The sequence below is a fragment of the Sebastes fasciatus genome, chromosome 22 (assembly GCF_043250625.1).
Source record: "Sebastes fasciatus isolate fSebFas1 chromosome 22, fSebFas1.pri, whole genome shotgun sequence".
Taxonomy (NCBI): domain Eukaryota; kingdom Metazoa; phylum Chordata; class Actinopteri; order Perciformes; family Sebastidae; genus Sebastes; species Sebastes fasciatus.
In genome coordinates this window covers 14,646,019-14,668,119 of record NC_133816.1, presented here as the reverse complement: position 1 = coordinate 14,668,119, position 22,101 = coordinate 14,646,019, and the positions used below count along the sequence as shown (strand labels likewise).

The 22,101-nt window shown below is 36.9% G+C and overlaps 4 protein-coding genes across 10 annotated transcripts in view; all 4 read left to right on the top strand.

The window, feature by feature from the left end:
* The window catches only part of supt16h (SPT16 homolog, facilitates chromatin remodeling subunit), a 163,669-nt gene that overhangs the window by 55,474 nt on the left and 86,094 nt on the right, over nt 1–22,101 (top strand). The window lies entirely within an intron of this gene.
* On the top strand, nt 47–3,291 carry LOC141760797 (sterile alpha motif domain-containing protein 9-like). The gene is made up of 3 exons (XM_074623872.1): nt 47–74; nt 243–1,768; nt 1,824–3,291. Exons 2-3 carry the CDS (start codon nt 333–335, stop codon nt 2,086–2,088), a joined length of 1,701 nt encoding a protein of 566 aa, XP_074479973.1. The 5' UTR covers nt 47–74; nt 243–332; the 3' UTR covers nt 2,089–3,291.
* LOC141760366 (E3 ubiquitin/ISG15 ligase TRIM25) lies at nt 4,932–14,000 on the top strand. 6 transcript variants are annotated; one of them, XM_074623085.1, is made up of 8 exons: nt 4,932–5,045; nt 8,031–8,916; nt 9,484–9,592; nt 10,637–10,732; nt 10,899–11,132; nt 11,571–11,593; nt 11,933–12,081; nt 12,525–14,000. In XM_074623085.1, the coding sequence occupies exons 2-8, from the start codon at nt 8,285–8,287 to the stop codon at nt 12,809–12,811; spliced, it is 1,530 nt and encodes a 509-aa protein (XP_074479186.1). In that variant the 5' UTR covers nt 4,932–5,045; nt 8,031–8,284; the 3' UTR covers nt 12,812–14,000. The 6 variants fall into 6 exon arrangements, with proteins under 6 accessions (XP_074479186.1, XP_074479182.1, XP_074479185.1 ...); XM_074623081.1 differs by having other exon boundaries at nt 12,513–14,000; XM_074623084.1 differs by having other exon boundaries at nt 4,986–5,300.
* Nucleotides 14,902–19,904, top strand: mrpl48 (mitochondrial ribosomal protein L48). Of its 2 annotated transcripts, none has more exons than XM_074623087.1 (8): nt 14,902–15,053; nt 15,969–16,021; nt 16,516–16,547; nt 17,753–17,832; nt 18,147–18,316; nt 18,979–19,081; nt 19,175–19,264; nt 19,597–19,904. In XM_074623087.1, exons 1-8 carry the CDS (start codon nt 15,033–15,035, stop codon nt 19,681–19,683), a joined length of 636 nt encoding a protein of 211 aa, XP_074479188.1. In that variant the 5' UTR covers nt 14,902–15,032; the 3' UTR covers nt 19,684–19,904. The 2 variants fall into 2 exon arrangements, with proteins under 2 accessions (XP_074479188.1, XP_074479187.1); XM_074623086.1 differs by having other exon boundaries at nt 15,963–16,021.

Here is a 22,101-nt window from a genome sequence, read left to right as displayed (position 1 = left end):
CGTGATTTAAAGCTGTGTATAAATAACATCCTCAGGCTCTTTAGACATTCTCACACCTGCTGGAACTCAAACAGGTAACAAGATTTGCATAAACATTTATTGCTTATTTTTCCATTGTTATGTTTCTTTTATTATTATTATACGTGTGCTGTTATCTTACTCAAGGCTCAGGGCTTCAGAAAGTATTAGAAAGTGGTAAATCTAAATGATTAATATGGGCTCTGTTGTCGTCACCTCTTCAGATATTCAAATACTGCTGGACTACCTTTTTGAAGCAGCACCAAAGAAAAAACTAAACTTTCGTCTTCATCTTGAAGTCTAATCTTGCCGTCATGGAACACAACTCATCACAAACTTTGGCCATTGATCGCAGAACGCAACTCTTCTCTTTTTTGGCGCTGCTGAACGCGTACATTCCTGACGCCTTCCTCCTGATGTCTGAGTGTCAAAAGATCCTTGGACCACCTGATCCCATCCATGGAGGCCCCCCCTTTGAAGAAAGAATGGAGCCTTTTATAGCCTCTATCAAAACATCCAGTCCAAGACCTGGATGCGTATGTATGATTAACCAAGAGGTTGCACAGGCAAGTGTGAAGGAACTAGCCAACTTAGGGATTTCCAGGAGTGCTACAGTGAAGAAATTTATGCGCTTGCTTTGTGTAGATCAGACCCCGCCACATATCCTCCAGTACGTCAAAAATTTGCTTACAAAGAGAAAATTTGGAGTAAAAGGTAAAGAGAAGTTCTCACGGCTGATTGAAGATATACGGGAGGAAGAGAATTTTTACAACGCCTTGTTTGTCTTGAAAACGGCATCAAATATATTCAAAGAGAACCAGATTTACCCCCAAACCATTTCCCGTTTCTATTACACCACAAAAGGCACCAGAGACTATGGAAAAGCTGAAGAATGGGCAAAGAAATCCATTAAAAGAGCTCCAAACAACTCTTTTGCGGCTGACACTCTTGGGCAGGTTTATAAGAATCGTTTGATGAAGGAAGCCAGGCGACTGGAGGATATCTTACACATGGCAGAAGAAGCCTTCAAGGCCTTTAAAGATGTTGAGAGGAAAGCTGACAAAGAAGAGGGCCCAGAAATGAGGGACATAGCTGGTACTGTAGGCTTTTCCAGTATCTTCAACAACAGAGGCCTTTTTGGCTTCATTCAAGTGGCAAAGATCGCCCTTGAGAAACTCAACAAGGTACAATGTTCTTCACAGAGACACAGCTTCATCCAAAGGTTAAAAATGGAAGTTGAAGCCAAGTTTGACTTTTTTGAATGGTACCTAGCCTACTCCAAGCCTGCCATGACATCCATAGAGCCACTTTACTTCTGGAAGGACGTCGTACTTTGTTACGAACTGTTCACAACAAAAACAGCAGCTGAATCCACCAGCTTTCCAGCCCTACTAGATTGTCTGAATCGCGGCAGTTTCTCGTCAAAGGGAAGACGTGCTAGGTTTGAAGAGGCCGAAGTAACTGTGTCTGATTTAGAGGCAATCCAAGAGGATTTGAAAACCGCCTACGAGGCGAATGTTAACGATGTCACAGCAGCTGAGAGGTACATCCTCTCCAACATCATCTTGAGCAACAAGATGCGTAACTCTCCGAAGCTCACACTGGTGAAAGAACTCCAAAGAATAATTCACAGATTCTTGGTCGAAGAAGAGAGGTGTAGAAGCCCTGAGTTTTACCTTTTGGTTCTGCTGTTGTTTTGGCCTGAGGAAAAGCCTCAAGAGGTGCAAGAAGAGGATGATGAAGAAGAACAGTCCACAGAGAATGAAGACCAGAATGATAAGGACAGCGATGAGGAACAAGAACAGTCCACAGAGGATGAAGACCAGGATGATGACGGTGATGAGGAACAAGAACAGTCCACAGAGGATGAAGACCAGGATGATGAGGACAACAATGAGGAACAAGAAACAAGAGGAGAACCTGCACAACAATCTCTTGACTTCATGTTTAACCTTGACCTGCAAAAGTATGTCACGTTCATGGAGAAAGAGTTTGATGGAGCTCGTGCCAAGTACCTTCGAGGCCGGTACCTTTTGCCTCTGTTTTTTCTGGGGAAGGGCTCTGGGCTGAGCAAATGGATTCACAAATCCAGGTTGGATGCAATCATAGAAGAAAAGGCGGACGCTGATCTAGCTGATGAACCATATAAACGAAATAAGAAGAAATGGGGGCTGATCAATAAAATGTGGATCAAAGGGGATGTGTGGCGAGTCCCAGTAATTCAAGACATTCTTCTCCCGGTCCGGGTAGACTCTCCCATGATGCCACAGAAGCATGAGGAAGTGTTTGTTTGTGTTGGAGGGAAGCAAATAGTGGCTACAGTAGAGGCTGAACCTGATGCTTCAACGCTGAGCCCAATGCTTTTCTATCTTGGCTTCACCATTCAGGGTCCTGTCCTCTATAGGTGCTGAGATATTTCGGTCTGGACCAAAGTGGTGAACTGACCGACAGACCAATATTGTCATCTCTAGAGCCAGCTTGTTAGTGTTGCTAAAAAATATTGTCTTTGGGACAGCAAGATATGGCCAAGAACCATGTTGTTTTTTTACCATGCAGTACAAATGTGTTATTTTCGCCTATTCTAAAAATGGTGTGTTTGAATATATCTTCATACTGGGGTCTTGGAATTAAATAATGATTGTGTATCACTGTAAAGCCGAGAGTCTTGTGTACCAATGAGCCCAATTGTATTCATGTGTGATGATGTTAGTCCCCATAGCAGCCATTTCATTGTGAGACCATTTTTTGAAACTTGACCTCACTGTATAAAATTACCAGTGGTGACCTCTAGGATAATCACAGCCTCATGAAACTTGTACAGTCACAAACTAGAAACCTAGAGCATTCAGAGGATGGATGGCTGCTATCTGCCTGCTATCTCCCGTAAAGACCCCATGTACCCCACTAAAAAAGACAAAAACAGGTATATGTGGGTCTCTCACGGTTAAAAGATACATTTAATATGAAAATTCAGTCTGCTCTCATGAAGAAAAAAACTATACGAAAGGCATTATCTCTTTAATTTTTTTGCTTTTCCAATATTGTACAGCCTACTTGCATAGAAACATAAATAGTAAGAAAAATGTATTGTATTGGATTACAGTGGACTTTCGCAGTTTTATGATATTTTATGAGTTGTTGGTTATATTCCTGTTTTTTACTTATCATGTACGTGTGTTCTAACATAAATCAATGTTTTTATCGGAATGTGTTGTGAAAATGTCATTGGAAATAATGTATGCAGTTTTTTTGGCAATAAAATTAAACTTGCAACGTGATTATTTTTCCTTCGATGTGAGTTTTTTAAAAAGTTGTTAACTATTATTATTATTATTATTATTATTATTATTATTATTATTATTATTATTATTATTATTATTATTATATAATATACCACCAATAATGATCCAGATCCAGTGTATATTTTTCTGAAATGGGTCATTCTGCAAATGAGTACTTTTACTTTTGGTACTCTAAGTATATTTTGACGCTTTTATGTTAGTATTTTTACACTGTAGTATTATTACTTTTAATTAAGTAAAATATCTGAATACTGTTTCCCTCCACTCCCCCGAATTTATGTTGTGACCCATGGAGGTGGCGACCCCTATTGGTAAGCACTGAACTAAACAAGCCAACTGTGTATAAAGAAGTTACAACTAACTGCACCTTGTCCATTACAACAGTACACCAGTAAAATGCTGCTTACACATTCATGCATCAAGATTAACAATGTGAAACACATTAACAAATTAGAAAACACAACAAAAAAACAGAAAACACAGCATGAAATATAAAACTAACAATTTAAATTTGTTTTTTTATTTATTTAACATTTATTTAACCAGGTAGTACTCATTGAGATTAAGAAACTCTTTTGCACGATAGACCTGGCCAAGACAGCAGCATTTAAACATACATTAAAAGTTTCAGACGCCACAACATAAAACAAATGCAAAATAAATTCATAGCATGATATCATACAAAACACATTCAAATCAAGTATTTGATGCCAACGTTAAAGTGAAAATATTCAGAAACACAGACAGCTCCCGATTGACTCTGCTTCTAGATCTTTCATTAATGTTTTAAATTCATCAAAAGTAATCAGATTTCCCAGTTTCAACTTAGTTTGCAGTGTATTCCAGGAAAAGGGAGCAGAATCTAACCTAGTTCTGTGCAGACCTTAGATACAGATAATACAGAGGAGCGTATGAAACATAACTAATTCGTTAATGTGTTTCAGTCAGTGTTTTTGTGCTCTTTCCACCCCTTCTTAAAGACCGAAGAGTTTTCCTCATTAATATTATTATTATTATTATTACTATTATTACTATTATTATTATTATTATTATTATTTATTATTTATTATTATTATTATTATAATAATTATTATTTATTATTATTACTATTATTATTATTTATTATTATTATTTGTATTATTATTATTGTTATTATTATTACTATTATTATTATTATTATTATTATTTTTATTTTTATAATTTTTATTATTATTATAATTTGTATTTATTATTATTATTATTTATTTTATTATTATTATTATTTATTATTATTATTATAATTATTATTATTATTATTATCATTATTATTATTATAATTTTTGTATTATTATTATTATTATTATTATTAGTGTTATTACTATTATTATTATATATATTTTTTATAATTTGTATTATTATTGTTTTTTTTTATTATTATTTTTTGTATTATTATTATTATTATTATTATTATTATTATTATTATTATTACTATTATTATTATTATTTAATTTATTATTATTATTTTCTTTTTCCTGCCAATCTCCTGCGCCACACTCCAGTCCAGTAGGTGGCGGTAATGCACCAATTAGCTGGTTTGCCAATAAACACCAAAGAAGAAGAAGAAGAACGAACAGCGCCCTCAGTGGTAACATAACAGTGTAACACGGTAGTTTCCGAGGAGCCCCTGAAGGCATCATTTTGCCCGCATCAACCTGCCCAGCAGAGAAGCGTTTGTCTGTCGCACAGGTGTGTTTCCTTTCGAACAAAATGCCTCTTTTGTTGTCAAATGCCGAAAACACCAGATGAGAAACGAACCGGAACGTTTCCTCTGACTCTCCTAACAACAAACCGGGCAACAAACAGCAGATCTAACGGGTCAGTTAACCATTAACATGTTAGCAGCAGCAGCACGACAGGTGCAGCCTCATCGGTTATTGTGATATATACAGCCTGAAGGTAAATCAGTGTTTCAGATTCGTACAAAGGCAGATCTTATTAAAGGTAAGTAACGGTAATGTTAATCTGTTGTGGTGTTGCTTTAGCGCATCACTCACTATCCCCAGCAACCCAACTAAGGGTGGAGAGATTAGTGTAGCTAACGGGGGAGGCGAGTTAGCTGATTGTTGCTTTGACCCCTGAACCTAACATAGCTAAGAACATAAATAAATAAGTGATGTAAATAAACATGCTGTCAGAGCAGCTTTATAGGCTTTTATATGTCTGACAGGACTGGAATCACTGCTAAACTAACAGGGATATACCAGTATGTGTGTCATGTTAACAACACAGAGCAGTTTGGCAGATTTCCATGTTATCTTTGAGGTCATAACCTTTAAACAGATCTGTGTTCAACATGCTTTGGAGGTTTCATCATGGCCTAAAGTTACTTTCATTTTTATCCTTTTATTTAAGAAAATGCAGGAAGTAGGAAGTGTTAATGTTGGAGTTGTGTTTCATATGTTCTCACCAAATGGTTGAAATAAGGCAGTTTACTTGGTTACTGAGGGCCTAATCACATTTAGAGCTGCAGGTAACATTTGTTTTTATTACTGACTAATTTGCAGATTTTTTTTGTCTGTATAAAGTCCAAATTAGTGAATAATGCAAAACCAAAGTGATGTATTCAAGATGCTTGTTTTATCACTTGTATGCATGTCATGTTAACAACACAGGCAGATTTCCATGTTATCTTTGAGGTCATAGCCTTTTAAACAGACCTGTTTTCAACCATGCCAGCAGCAGGACAACTGATCTTGTTTTGGAGTTTTTAAAAATAATTTATTTGAACATTTATAAAATTGCAAAAAAAACAAGTCAATGAAAAAAAACAACAACAAATGTGTCAGGAGAGGTCAAGAAGCCACAGGCTTATACAAAGGACCTCCCCCCCCAACCCAGGGGGAGAAAAAAAACAATAAGAAAAAAGGAAGAAAGATCTAAACTAACATAATTTTAGAAATACAACAAAAGCTAAACAACAACAAGAACACAAAATGTGCAGAAAAACCTAACCAAACAGTGGAAAACAATCCAATAAAAACAATGAAATACATAAAAAAAACAGTACAGAAGAAAAGAAAATATATCTAAACATATCAAAAGATAATTAGTAGATAATGTAGTTTTATAAATGTTGTGTTTTCTGTTTTGTTGTTCTGATTTCTAAAATATTGTGTTTTTGTTTTTCTTGTATTTTCTAATTTGTTAGTGTGTTCTCTAAAATGTTGTTTTTTTTTTGTTCTCTAAAATGGGTTTTTGATTTTGTTTTGTGAAATGTTGCATGAATGTTGTCAAAATACAGTACAGAAGAAAAGAAAATATATCTAAACATATCAAAAGATAATTAGACATAAAAAATTCAATATGATAATTTCCTTTTAAAATGTTCTAAGGATAACGAGCTCTTGATAACATGTATTTTGGGTTTTCCATATTTGTACACCTCGATATCTGAGGGAGTACTGGCCGTGTTTTGTTTTGTAAAAAGGCAGGTGAAGATGATTAACCTGTCTAGTATTATGTGAATGAATTTGAAAATTAGATTTAAAGAAGTTTCTAAACGATGATGGTAAAGAAGAAGGCAAGAACATATATTTATATATAAACACACATATCTGATGATGATTTATGTCATAAACTGAAAGAGTCAGTGGAGCAGAAGCCTCCTTAGAGTTTGACAACGTTGCCAGTTTCATCAATTTTATTTGTATTTAACCTTTATTTAACCAGGTTAGTCCCATTGAGATTAAGAACCTCTTTTCCAAGGGAGACCTGGCCAAGGCCGTCTGCAGCAAGAACACAACGTTGCAGACACAAATAGAGATAAAAGACAATTCACAAACACTAAAAAGCACTAAAATTTGCATTAAAAGAGAACTATCTAAAGAGAAATGGGGGGACAAAAATGAACTTTTCTGGGAGTCAGCTGTACAACAAGGGGGCTAAAAACATTGGCATGCCATAGAGTCTGCTTCTAAAGCTTTCATTTTAGATTTAAAAATATTTAATGATACCAGCTGCTTGATTTTTAGGTCATTTTGGAGCCAATTCCAGGCTGAGGGTGCAGAATATGCAAAAGCCCTTTCCCCAATTTTTGTCTGAGCTTTTGGGACAGAGCGCACAAAGAAGTCCACAATTTTATTGCGTAATAGAAACACTTAAGTATCGTGGGAGCAGACCATGAATCACCTTATATATGATGATTGGATGTACCAATGGGAGAGCCTACGGGTTGCCAGTGCAGGCCATCCCACCCGAGAGTACAACTCACAGTGGTGAGTCAGAGCTTTACAATTTGTGATGACGGTATCAAGGCCTAAAGTTACACTTACTTTCATTTTTATCCTTTATTGAAGAAAAGGCAGACGTTGTTCTATAAAATGTCGAAAAATGTCGATCAGTGTTTCCTAAATACCAAGACGACGTCCTCAACTGTCTTGTTTTGCGAAAGATATTCAGTTTACTGTCATAGAGGAGTAAAGAAACCAGAAAATATTCACATTTAAGAAGCTGGATTTAGAGAATTTTGACTTTTTTTCTTAAAAAATGAGTCTTCTGATTATCAAAATAGTTGTCGATTAATTTAATAGTCGACAACTAATCGATTAATTGTTGCAGATTAAATGACTTAAACAATTAATCTGTCATCAGAATTGTTGTCAACTTTTCAGCTTCACTTTTAAAGCAACTTTTGATGACGATTATTTCTTGTTTTTTCTTTTTAACTTTTAGCAACCTGACATCTACAAGCGGTGAAGTTCTACATCAGGAAAAACCTGCAGCCACCTTTCCCTCTCCCTGTCCACACCGTCCTGCCTCTCTATCTCCGCTCCCATTCACTTTTCTACCCACCTCCATCTCTCTCTTACCTGATTTCACCTTCCACCACCTTATCTCCTCACTTCTATCCATCCTCATCTTCATCACCCCCTGTTCATCTACGACCAGCTCCACTTGATCACCTTCCTGACCTCACCAATCCTGACATGGCCTCGGCCCAGTCGGAGCAGTGCAGCGTCCTGCAAGAGGAGCTCACCTGCCCGGTGTGCCTGGACTTGTACCGCGATCCCCACTTGCTTCCTTGCGGCCACAACTTCTGCAAGACCTGCCTGGACCGCCTAAAGCGGCAAGCGGATCGAGGTCGCTTCCGCTGCCCGGAGTGCCGCGAGAGCCACCGGTGTGGCACCCACTTTCAGAAAAACTTCAAACTAGCCAATATTGCTGACGACTACCGTCACCGACGCAGAGCCACCACCGCCGCTTTAAAATCCAGAGAATTGGTGCCGTCTTCTCTGTCGGCGCAGCAAACCAGGAGTCTGTTTGCTGTTCCGTGTGACTACTGTCCCTCAGTCGCCGCCGAGGCATCATGCGCCAGTGCTGTCAAGGACGGGTCTTCTGCTGGTTCTGTATCTCAGGAAGGGGGTGGCAAGCAGGAAGCTGTTGCTGCTGCCGCAGTGTCGGTATTTGCGGTAAAGACGTGCCTAAAGTGCGAGGTGTCGATGTGCCAGGAGCACGTAAAGCCACATCTGGAACTGCCGGCGTTCCGCGAGCATCCACTGACGGAACCGATGAACGACTTCTGGAAGAGGAAGTGCCCGGATCACGATGAGATATACAAGTAAGGAGGGAAGTGCACTCATATTCGCATTTCGTCAAATTCTGTTTTTTTTTCAATGCCACAAAGTTTTGATCTACCGTTACTGCGATTCAATCATTGACAACTTTTGCCCACAAATAACTGGATGAATGAAACAATATTTTTCGGAATTTGTACATAACAAAACTTAAAGGGATAGTTTTGGTGTTTTAAAGTGAGGTTGTATGAGGTACTAAAGGTGTGGTGTCTAAAATACATTTTGCTGTCGGCCCCGTCCACAGCAGTACATTGCTTTGCTCCTGTCGGTAACTCCTGTCTGCTACTTCAAACTGAGGGCGTGCCGACCGTCATCTACTGTAGGTAATACACGTACTATGTATAAGCACCTCATACAACCCCACTTCAAAACACCCGAACTATCCCTTTAACACATTATTTTACAATACAATCATTTTTTTTCCACTCCATATTTCTCTTGTAGCGTTTTTTTTTTTTTTTGCTGCATTGGAGCGCCACTTCATTAGCGAGTGCATTACTGCATTTACAAGATTTATCTGAATCCTGTTATTATTTGGTATGAAACTCCAGATATTACTGCATGGATGACAAGATATGCGTGTGCAACGCCTGCACCATAGAAGGAGGACACTCGGGACACACAATCAAGACCCTGAAAAACACGATGAAAGATCTCAAGGTACACTTTTTTTTTTACATCATGGTTTCCACACATGTTAGAAACATCTGTATAATTATTATTATTATTATTTTGGGAAATCATTTTGTAAATTCTTACATCTTTAAAGGTTTTGGAATTGCTCTGAAAGCACAAGTTAGGATTTGTCAGTGCCTTTTATAAGGCAGGGTTTTTGAACGCCGCCTACATTCAACGTTAAAATAGCTGCATTATATTGAAATTATTTTTATAACACAAAATCCCTGTATTCAAAATGATATTTTTTAGTATTTAAGAGCATTGTATTCAGAAATAAATTGTCTTTTTTAGCCCCTACTCCGTTCGGTTTCACCACCTTCTGATTGTTTGGCTCACACAAAGTCTCGTGATGAGTCTGGAATCCTGATGAATGAATATTGTCAGTTGTTGTTGTTGTAGTGTGTAATGAATGAAAGGGTCACGTGACTCTGAGGTCTTTCTATAGGAGAGTTAAATCCACTTCCTCTCTGCCTTCCATTCTCCTGAACAGAGTGTGAAGTTGAGAGGCTTCCAGTTCATTGATCTGGATATTTGGTCCACAAGGCCTGTTGAATTCAACATGTTGTATAAGTGGTGTTTCACAGAACTGACTCATTATCAGTCAAACTTATTATATTATATTAATTTTAACAGTAAGGTAGTAGGCTTTCAAAATCATCCAGCAAGTTTTCCTTTTGTTGGCAACCAGATGGTGCTATTGGGGCAAGCTGGCAACGTCATTCCTCTCCACTAAAAGTGCTTGTCATTGTTTTGTGTTGTTAATTGATTTCAAATAATAAATCTATACATACATTTGCATAAAGAAAGCATACAGTATTTGTCCACACCCATAATGATAAGAGTATTAAATATTTGTCAAATCTCCCTTTTAAGGTACATTTTGAACAGATAAAGCTATTTACAATCATGCGATCAATCGCAATTAAATATTTTAATCGATACACATCCCTAATTGGAATATTTAAGATCTAACATGTATTGTGACGTCATTGGCATTGAGCACTTTTTCCTCCTCATGTTCACCAGGGCACGTTGGATAAGCAGCTGTACAGAGTCGAGAGGAAATACAGCATGGCAGAGAAAAAACTCCAGGAGCAGAAGGAGAAGGAGAGACAGAATAAGGTAAGATGACGCACATTTCGCGATTATTCATTGAATTTAGGGACAAAATATTTGTATTGCACTTTCACATTTAAATAAACAGAGCACTGCTAAATTCCCGTATGATGCATCCTGATGTCATCCTGTGTTCTTCCTCTTTTCCACCTCATCACTTCCCTCATCTCAGAAGTTCATGGACGACTCTGAGCAGTGCTTGAACAGGCTGGGTGAGGAGATGAAGGCCAAAGTCCTCCGCTTCATCACCAGGTTGCGAGAATGCTCGCACAGTCACTGCGACACCAACGGGCCGGCGATTCAGAAGAACATCTTTAGGATCTGCCAGGACCAGGCCCGTCTCCAGGAGGTCCGCTGCGGCATCGAAAGCCTCATGCAGGAAAACGACCCTTTCCGCTTCATCGAGGTGAAACGCAACACTGTCGAGCTGTTGGCACGTTTTGATCCATTAGACACACTTTACATTACTGCCAACCTTTTCCCAAAGTATACAAAAAGGCCATAGCTTAGAAACTGGTCAGCTGTGTCAGAACTTGCTCGTGATTTGTAGTTAATAGGGTAAAACATGCATGTTTTTTGTGTCAATCAACTGAGATAAACAAATTTTCCTCAATTAGTAGAGATTAAAGGAGATATTTACTGGAGTTTATCTTGTAATACATTTAGGAGGAATGTCTTCAGAACAAACAGTGACAAACTATGGCAGCTGCATTTTTGTGTTACATAACTACATCACAAAAAACAGAATTTAATTTCAAGTTGAGATTTGTAATATATTTATTTATATTTTTATGGAAACCTACTTTGTCTGTCAAAACATCTGTTGTTTTTGTCCCTTTTTCAGGCATACAAGACAACAGGAAAACAGTAAGTACTTTTATATTCATTCAGGGCTCCAGCAAAAAAAAATTTCATTAAATTTTCTTAATTGATTGATTAATCGTTTTGTCTATTAAATGTCAGAAAAAGGTAAAAAAATATTCGGTCGCTTGATTTATTTGACAACTGTCCAAAACCCACAGATATTTGACATTTGACATTTGATTATTAATAACTATTATAACTATTAATCAGTTATCAAAGTAGTTGCCGATTCATTTTCTGTTGATTGACTGACTAATCGATCAATCAACTAATCTTTGACACTATTTATTACAATCAAATCCAGTCAAAAAAAAGCCTTTATTCATGTTGTGTGTGTTTTAGGTGCCGTAGGCAGCTAAGAAAAAACATGTTCTACCCAGAATATGTCGACATGGAGACGGAGGTTCTTGGAGTGATGATGGAAGAAGAAATGAGGAAATTCCTTGATGTGGAACTACCGTGCCACATTGTTGCTGCCATTAATTCCCTATGTAAGGAATTTTCATTCGTGGAATCATCTTTTAATGTCACTTTGTACTAAACGCTGTCAGCTACATGAGCTACGATCAAAAAACGTTTTACCTAAAACTCTGACAAAATGCAGGTTTTTTTGTTATAACAGCTCTGCAGGACTTTCTTAACGTTACTCAACATAGAGCATATACAAGTCCTGCAAGAAATTCTACCTAAAAAAGCGATAGTTTGGGTGTTTTGAAGTGGGGTTGTATGAGGAACTTCTCCGTAGCCAGTGTATTACCTACTGTAGATGACGGTCGGCACATCCCCAGTTTGGAGAAACAGACAGGAGTTACCGCACAGGAATGCGGTGGGTGTCCCATATAAATGGGGGTGGACAAAATAATAGAAATACCATCAACACCCATCAGAAATGTTTATATTCTGTCAGGTTCATTCTCATCAGGTCATCTTTCAGATCTCCAAGAGGAGGAGGAGGAGCAGGAGGAGAACGAGGAGGAGGCCGCGGAGGAGGACGACGACGACGACGACGACGACGACGACGACGACAGCAGCGTGGAGGAAATGAGGAGCGAGGGGGAGGAGGAGGAGGAGGACGAGGACAACGAGGAAGGACGCGACCGGAGCGAGCTGGCCGACGATCTTTACAGCCCGGGGGAGGACGAGGAGGAAGAGGGCGAGGAGGAGGACGACGAAGAGGACGAGGACGGAGAAGAGGAGGACGAGGAAGACAGAGGAGTTTAACCGAGGCCGGATTTGTATACATATATTTTTACACCTATTAAAGCACTTTGGACAGATGTTAAGGTGGTAGCATCTGTTTCAGTGTTGCGCCCATCTTCTCTTTGAATGTCCGTGTACCGTTCAGGACTCGAGCAGCTACCACATTTTGCCTCAAAACCCTCCTACAATATTCTGAGATCACACACTGGATGGTAACAGCTGGATTTAAAACTAACTGCACTGAGAAATCTGCCAATGTGAATCTCATGCTAAAACCTGTGTTGCATACTGCTAAACATAACTGCTAAACTTTGAACTAAGGTGCTTTATAGTAGAAGACGTTTGCTGTATACGTAAACACACGGATGTGAATGTATAATGACAGAATGTGGCTGGAAGGACTCGAAACCGAATTTGGCAAAAACCTCTGCATGTCTGCGATGCCAGATTTTCTACCACTTTGCTAGACATTTTACGAAATAGGAGGAATTTGCCTAAACAGAATTAGATTTGGTCTAATTTGTTTTTAGCACTTTCACTTGTTCAACCTGAATTTTTGATATAACAACAGGTGCTAGGCAGAGAGAGCTTCTGAAACAATATTCCTTACATTTTTCGAAGCAAAGGTAAGAAAAGTCCTCGAGTTTCCCAGTTTTCCATCACCATAGAAAGCCTTTTGATCCGTACCCGTAAACATATTTGACCCGACCTGCAGAGCGAACGTGCAAGTCCTGCGTGAATGGGTTGTTGTGATTGTTTCATTCGTGCTACAGTTAAACATTGCAAGCCAAAGAGTGTGAAGAGGATGTGTGTGTGTATGTGTGTGTGTGTATGTGTGCGCATGGATAAAAGTTAAAAGTTTTGTTTGCTTGGCATGACATTAGAAAAAGAAATGCAATGTGTCAGCAGTTACATAGGCTATAGGATGATGTTGCTTTTCATAGTTGTGCTTTAAAAGCAGTTAATGCATTGTTTTAAGAAAAAAAAAAAAAAAAAAAAGTTCCTATGCACAGTTCATACATTATTCTCAAAATATCAGTTTCAGGTGATGAGGAATTTTGCACTTTACTACAAAAAAAAAAAATGCTATGTTAGGCCTGAAATATTTGAATGTTAAAAGCTGATTTTTATTTTGATACGAGTGATTCTGTGAGGGGCCAAACTGAAATAATGAATTCATAATAATAATAATAAAGCCTGTTGAAATGTACAGTTGTCTAGTTTCCCTTTTGAAAATATGAAAAACGCAAATGTGCATGATTTAAATTCAGTCAGAGTTGGTTTACAGGATGGCAGAGGGAAGGGGTTAAAAATAACTAGTTTTAAATTAAAACGGTCAACTACACTTTAGAGAATAATCAGACTGAATTTCTATTTCATTTCATCTCTTTTTTACTGGAATCGCTGAAAAGAAAATCAGATGTGGGCAGTGAATCAGGAAGATGTCAGGAACCGGGCTACAAAAAGTGCCATAATAGTAATAATGATAATAAAACATTTTAAGATTATAAATAAATAAATCAGACAAAAGTAAAAGATAATAATAGAAAAAACAAATAAATAATTAATTAATAAATAAAAAAAATAGTTGAATAAAAAAATAAAAAATATTATCAATAAGATAAGATAAATAGATATAGTGAGACAAATGCATAAAACAGAACTGGAAAAAATAAATGGCTTTTAGATTCAAGATGTTTATTGTCACTCGATACAGGTACAATCGAGTGAAATGCTTTTTGCTGGGAAGCTCCATTAAAATAATAAGTTATATTACAATTATAAAAGGAAAAACTTTGTACAAGGGCATATTAAGAACATATACATTAAGAACATAACAATTCATATATATAAGATGGGGTTAAAGGGAGTTCATTTCATAAAAACAAAAAAGACTGGGCTAAAAGCAGCCTCATTTAATAGTGTTAATTTCTGCAGTTTTTTTTACCAAACATTTACTACATTTTAACAAACAGAAACACATAAATAATTTACACAACGTTCTGCTGTAATAGAAATATGAGGAAATGAGGAATTCCGTTCTGGAATTCGGTTCTGGAATTCGGTTCTGGCGTGTTCAAACCACGGACACAATTACGGACGGACTAACTTCCTGTGAGTACTTCCGGTTTATAGCAGCAGCAGCAGCATGTGTTTTGAATGTTTGTAATTGAAGTTACATGTAAACTAACTCACCGAATCACACCGTTTTTCCGTTAAATAGACCGAGAGACTTTGAGCTATGAATGCTGTATTTCGAAAGGTAAGGTTGTTTTTGTTTAGTTTAGTTTAATTGAGTTTGTTTTCTTCACAGAGGTCACAGCTACAGCTCTGCTTAATGTCAGCTACTCCACAGAGCTCTGCATGTTTACTATAACATTATGCCAAGTTAAAGGCATTTTTACTGCTTTGTCCGTGTTTGTTTGCGAGATTGTGCACAGATTTAACTTGATATAACGCTAGTTCCTAGAAAAGCAGCTAGCTAATCATCACACTGGAAAGCTGGAACCAGTTTGGACTTTAGGATTTACAACCTTATCATGTAGCCATTGATAAAAACATACCTGAATCTTGTTTAGTACTGACAGTGGTGGAGGAGGTACTCAAACCGTTTACTTGAGATTTTACATGAGTGAAAGTAGCTATATATAAATAAATATATATATATATATATATATTCTGCCTCATTATGCTGAACAGTCCATTTCAGAATAATGTATATTATATTATTGGTTTCTATAATTATCGATGCATTATGTACATTACTTTAATGTTGAAGCTCGTGAATGTGGGGCTTTTTTTTTTTTTTTACTATATACACAGCCGGGTAGCAGTCAAGTCTCATCTTAATCCATAATAATACATCATAATATATTTGTTTATTGTATTTTGTATTATTGATCCGAATCTGCAATGTAACTAGTAATTAAAGGTATCAAATAAATGTAGTGGAGTAAAAAGTACAATATGAAATGTAGTTGAATACAAGTATATATAGATATCTATATCTATATCTATATCTATCTATATATATATATCTATATATATATATACACTGACAATCTGAACAGATTAATCGACGATGAAAGTAATCGTTAGTTGACAGCCCTAGGTATGAGAATATTGAGAAACGCATGTTATATAGAAGCTGATGTTGTTTTGTTTTGTCCAGTTGCAGGTGTCCGTCACACAACAGGGATTTGTGTTAAGTCAAGCACTTGCATTATGCCGGTAAGTCTTTGCATTGCTTATTTACTTCTCATACCTCATGTTGGCCTAACAGAAGGCTAAATTGTAAGAGTGTGATCATTGTAGTCCTTCATAAAATCAACAACTATTTTTACCTAAAACTTAAAGGATTTTAATACAATTTGGGTATTATTTTCACAGTTTTGGTCATTTTTTTGTTAGTTATTATAACATTTTATGCAACAAAGTAACTGTTGAGATTCAGGAAGACGGCAACATCTCATACTGCAAGAAAAGTGCAGTCAAGTCAAAATTTAAGACAGATTTTCTCTGAGCCACTTTGTTTGACGGTGGAAAAATACTACAAAAATATGACCCAAGTTATGCTGAACCGTAACTATCCAATAAGTTGCAGCTGTACAACATTTCAACTTGTTATTCACATGCATGCAGAGTATTTACTGGTGACCTTGGTGATATGAATCATCTCTTTCTAATACTGTTTCTGACTAATACATATACTGTTGTATTTAAAGGGCCACACCATCCATCCAGCATCCTGTTTGGGGTGAGTATTTAAAAGACTACCATGAATAAACAAACAATCAAACTTGTCCTTTGCATGTAAAATGCTGTATTTTTGTGTTACTGCGATCAGATGAACTCTCGCCTGTTAAATTTATTTTGCAAATACCAAGATGTGGAGCATGCAGGGTCTGAAATTAACCCTTTCCACTGCCTGCCACTGTGGCAGGCAAGTTTTTTTTTGTCTGCAACTCAGAAATTGTATCTGCCGCTTTTGAAATCTATGCGTACATTTTAGATCTGATGTCATTCAATGTTCCACATATTTTACACAAAAAACATATTCATGGTAAATTCCAGTGTTCAAATTACACTGTAGCTTCCGGGGATGGGAGGGTACTGTACACAGTACTGTACTTTACTTTGCAATTGTCATCTATAGTGGTTATTTGCATAAAAACACACAATTCAAACGATAATAATTATTTAAATATGTGCTTTTGTAAAAAAAAATCTTGATATCGGTAGTTTTAATGATGTATTATAAGCTGCTTAAAGCTGGTGTCAGAAAGTTAAACAGGTCATAATTCCCTCTCTATTATCTATTTTAAATTGCTGTGAAAACATCTCCGTCAAACAACTATTTATTCAAGTTTCTTGCCAAAAAACATAATTCTACGAGATTACATTTGAACACATCATGATAATGTTGTAATTTACCTTCGCCCAATAGTCATTTTACTGAGCAGAGTTTGAACGCCTCATAATAATAACTCAATGGCACCTCCGTTAACATTAGTAGCTCCATCATTTAACCAAGTAGGACTCTGCTTTCCAGCAGCTTCTAACAGGTAACATTACTAACTCTACTGCTGATTTCAACACAGATTTGTTGTTCAGTGTCGCATTATCAGGGAAGAATAAGGTGCATCCCCTCAGGTTTAGTAGCGCCATGCTTTTGAGCGTTTTTTTTCTTAACGCCATGTCTCCGGTCCCAAACAAACTGAAACATGATACGGCGTGCGTATGCGTCATTGTGCATGCGTAACTTTTGGAAAGCATTGAAGAGGAATCGATTGATACGGAGGCATGAGATGCCAAGGAATTGGTCAACTGGCCTGATGATTTTATCTGCCACTGTCAACAATTTACCCGCATTTGAGTGGTGGCGGGTGCTAATTTCAGAACCTGGTAGCATGTGTTTACAGAATATGTATTTAAATGGACAAATTGTCTCTTCATCCACAGCTTCTGTAAACGAAAGACAATACAAATCCATGCCGACCCACGGGATTGGGAGGTGGAGACATCTTTTACCTAAAGAAGCGGTAAGACTCTTTTTCTCTTTTTGGGAAAACATCCGTTATTTCTGCTGCAAATTCTGCCCTCATTTAAACCATTATGTCCTAAAAGTTGTAAAATGAGAAAAAGATCTTCACTCTAACTTTAAAACTGAGCCCGATACAACCTAAAAATTGCAAGTTGCGTTAATGCATTGAAGAAATCAGTGGCGTTAAAACGATTTTGCGTTAGGGTGTTATCATTTTAACTTAAATTTTGATTTAAAAGTGGTATAATATTTATAACAGGGTATAAAATGTCCGTTGTAAAGTGACTTGTATTTTTTTGTTGTTGTTTTTAGCCAAAGAAAAAGAAAGACAAACACCAGATGAAAGAGATCATGGCAGAGACGGATACAACATACGGGTCTCTGAATGTGAACGTGTCGGGTTATGACATGACGGTGGTGGAGCATTACTCCCAGTACATCCACAACCTCTGCAACCGGCTCGGCATCAAAGTGGCAGAAAGGTAAGGATTTTTAGAACGCCATAACTGTACATGTGAGTTTTTCCAGTTATGGAATTGGTTAATTCATGTGGGGAAAAAAGCAGGCTGACAAGAAACAATCAGCCAGTAAAGCTGGGCATACACTGTATGATTTTAGAACAAGTGTGTGTTAATGCATTGAAGGAATTAGTGGCATTAAAAGAAATTTGAGTTAATGCGTTATTATTGTTAACTTTGACAGCCCTAGTATTACCGGAAGATGAATGTTTTATAACTCTATGAAAGAATCAAGAAATGTCAGACGCTGTTGATCACTTGGACTCAGTTCATTTATGAAATGAAGTGAAATTCAATTACATACTGTAGAATAGAAAAAAACAAGCAGTAAACTCTTTAATACAGCCAGAAAGAATATTATTATTATTATTATTATAATTATAATAATAATAACTTGAATTATATTGCACTAAAAACAGTTAAAAAGTGCTGTAACATAAAACGGAACAAAGCAATCAAAAGACAGACATAGCAACGAGACAAAAGGTGTCTTCAAATGAAACTCGTGGGCTCGTTTTTACAACATGGGAAGTCGTTTACACAATATGCGTGGCGTTCAAGTGGTTAAGTCGTGAGAACACCGCTGCTAAGCAACAGTAATATTAAGGTTTGTTTTTCTCACACAGCTACGCTTTGCCAACCAAGAGCACAGAGGTCATGCTAATGCCAGAGCAAGGCACCAAGATGTACGTCGACGCCGTCCTGAAGACTCACGTGCGAGTCGTCCAGGTAAAACTGATGACTTGCTGTATGCTTTGCTAGTTTTCCCGAGGAATTTGGAAGACCCGACCGTTGAACCGTGTTATTTATCCGTTTGTCTAGTTGAGCAGCCTGAACGCCACGTTGTGTCCCGTTTTCATGGACGTTCTCTTGAAGAATCAACCAGAGGGAGTTCAGCTCTCTGTGAAGGAGGTGAGTTTAGCACGATGACATCTCTGCCACATTATACTGAAGCACGATCCTTTTTTTTTTTTTTCTGTTAACCTGCGTCAAAATTCAGGTTAGGTTCATTTAGGTTGTTGTGGTCAGACATACTTTTGGCCATATAGTGCATATGAATAAGAACCCAAATTAAACACTAATTTATTATGCAAGTCCCGAGTGGTTTACACATTCAAATCTACATTAAAGTCAGCAAAAATATCATTTTACCACGAGCAACGTCAATCATCTTGTGATTATGTATTTTAACACAGAAGTAATGATGATCTCTCCACCTCTCCTCTTCCCTATTTTCCTCTCAGCACACCAAGGATGATTTCGAAGCCCGGTTCAAGGGCCGTCCAGAGCTGGAGGGGCTCATCGCTCAGATGAGCTATAAGGACATGTGACATTCTCAAGTTTGACCTTCATGACTTCCAAAACTGTATGTGACACAGACGTCACAACTCGTTAACTGTTTGATTTTTGTTTATTTATTCCCTGGCATTCCTTAACTGAATGCCGTTAAAAGGTGATCATTTACGTTTAAAAAAAAAACTGTACACATTCATGTTTGACATTCTTTTGTGACCGCTGGAAAATAAAACCATGCCTATTTTTTCCAACTGAAGACATTGTCATATTTAATGCTTCAATTTTGTTCTTTAAGAGAAAATAAAAACAGTTTTCCTCAAGAATTCAAGCTAACATGAGTGAGTAATTGACATACAGATGGTCATTTTGTGGGTGAAGTATTCCTTTAACCTCAACAGCACAAAGGTGGTACATGGGGATTTAACATACATTTGTGTAAAAGTGTTTCACTGATCTTTTGCATGCCTGGACTATGTCCTTTCCTTTCCTTCTCTTTTGTTCACCTTCAAGTTTGAGGCTTAAGTCACTTTTTGCATGTCGAACGAGCACCTTTAAAAAGGGGGTTCCTCTTCTCACATGTGAGCTTCAGTTTCTGTGGAGGAAATATTGTGTTAAAACGTGACTGACAGTAGCCGAGTAGTGTATTTAATGTAAGCTATTGAGAGTGAAAGTATTGACATGGGCCGCAGATTATTACCACATAATACAGACCAGACTACACTGTATGACATTATTTATCACCCACTGTACTATATACTATACTAATATAACTTTTTGAAAGACATTTTTGTGACATGCTAGATAATGAAATACTAACAACATACTATACTAGGACTACTATAGAGTACGGTCTAAGACCTGCTCTATATATAAAGCGTCTTGAGATAACGTCTGTTATGATTTGATGCAATATAAAAATAAATTGAATTGAATTTACTTTTTTCCACATGCTATATTATCAATTATCTTTAGAGAATCTATACTATGACTTTTTTTCTATATAAATTATTATACTATGACGTTATTTATTTTTTCGACGTACTATATACTATGACGTATTTTTCGACATTCTATAATATGAATTTTTTTCGACATACTAGTATGACCTTATTCTATACTATGACGATATTTATTTTTTCGATGTACTCTACTATGTAATTTTTTCATAAAGCTTTGACATACTGTACTGAACTACATTTTCATGAAGTTTTTCAACATACTATTCTATGACTTTTTTCAAGACATTTTTCAACAGTGTACTAGAACTTTTCTTCATAAAATTTTTTCGACATACTATACTATGACTTTCTTTCATACATTTTTTCGACGTACTATACTATGACTGTTTTCGAAAAAAAGTCATAGTATGTCGTAAAAAATATAGTATAGCATGTCGAAAAAAATAAAAAATTCATATTTCAGTATGTCGAAAAGAAGGTCATATTTTAGCATGTCGAAGAAAATAAAAAAAGTGATAGTGTAGTATGTCGAAACAAGTCATAGTATAGTATGTAAAAAAAAGTCGGTGTATGTCGAAGAAAATTAAAAAAGTCATAATATAGTATGGAATTTTTCGACATACTAAACTGACTTTTACTTGAAATCTTTTGACATACTATACTATGACTTTCTTTCGTACATTTTTTCGACGTACTATACTATGACTGTTTTCTAAAAAAAAAGTCATATGTTGAAAAAAATAAAAAGCCATAATATAGTATGTTGAAAAAAAGGTCATAGTATAGTATATGGAAAAAAATTTAAAAGTCATAGTATGGTATGTTGAAAAAAAAGTTATAGTATAGCATATACTTTTTTTTTTTTTAAAAGTCATAGTATAGTATGTCGAAAAACTTTATGAAAGCACTTCAGCGTGTCATCTCCAGAGCACAGAAGATCATCGGAACACATCTCCCAGCCCTGGAGGATGTCTACAACTCACGCTGCCAAAAGAAAGCAGTCAACATCTGCAAGGACATCACACACCCACACCATCATCTGTTTGATCCTCTACCATCCGGCAGGCGCTACAGGGCCTTCTCAGCTCGCACCTCCAGGTTGAGGAACAGCTTAATCCCCAGAGCCATAGCTGCTCTGAACCAGTCCTCTGCATGGGCTGTGCTGCACGCCCCCACCTGTGCTGCCTGCTCTCTGTCTTGACCCCCCCCAGTTATGGAGTTATGGCTGTTATGGAAGGCCCCCCTCCCCCCCATTACTACATGTACTTTGTTGTATTTTACCATGCACTTTAACCTGACTGCAATTGCACTTTGAACTGCATTTGTTTATATTGTACATGCTGACTGATTATACTATTTATCATGTATTTAATTATTTATTATAATCATTGCTTTTTATATATTTTTAGATTGACAACTTGCTTTTACTGCTATTTATGACAGTTTGCACATATGACACTGGTCACTAACCTCATAGCTGTCTCTATACAGTAC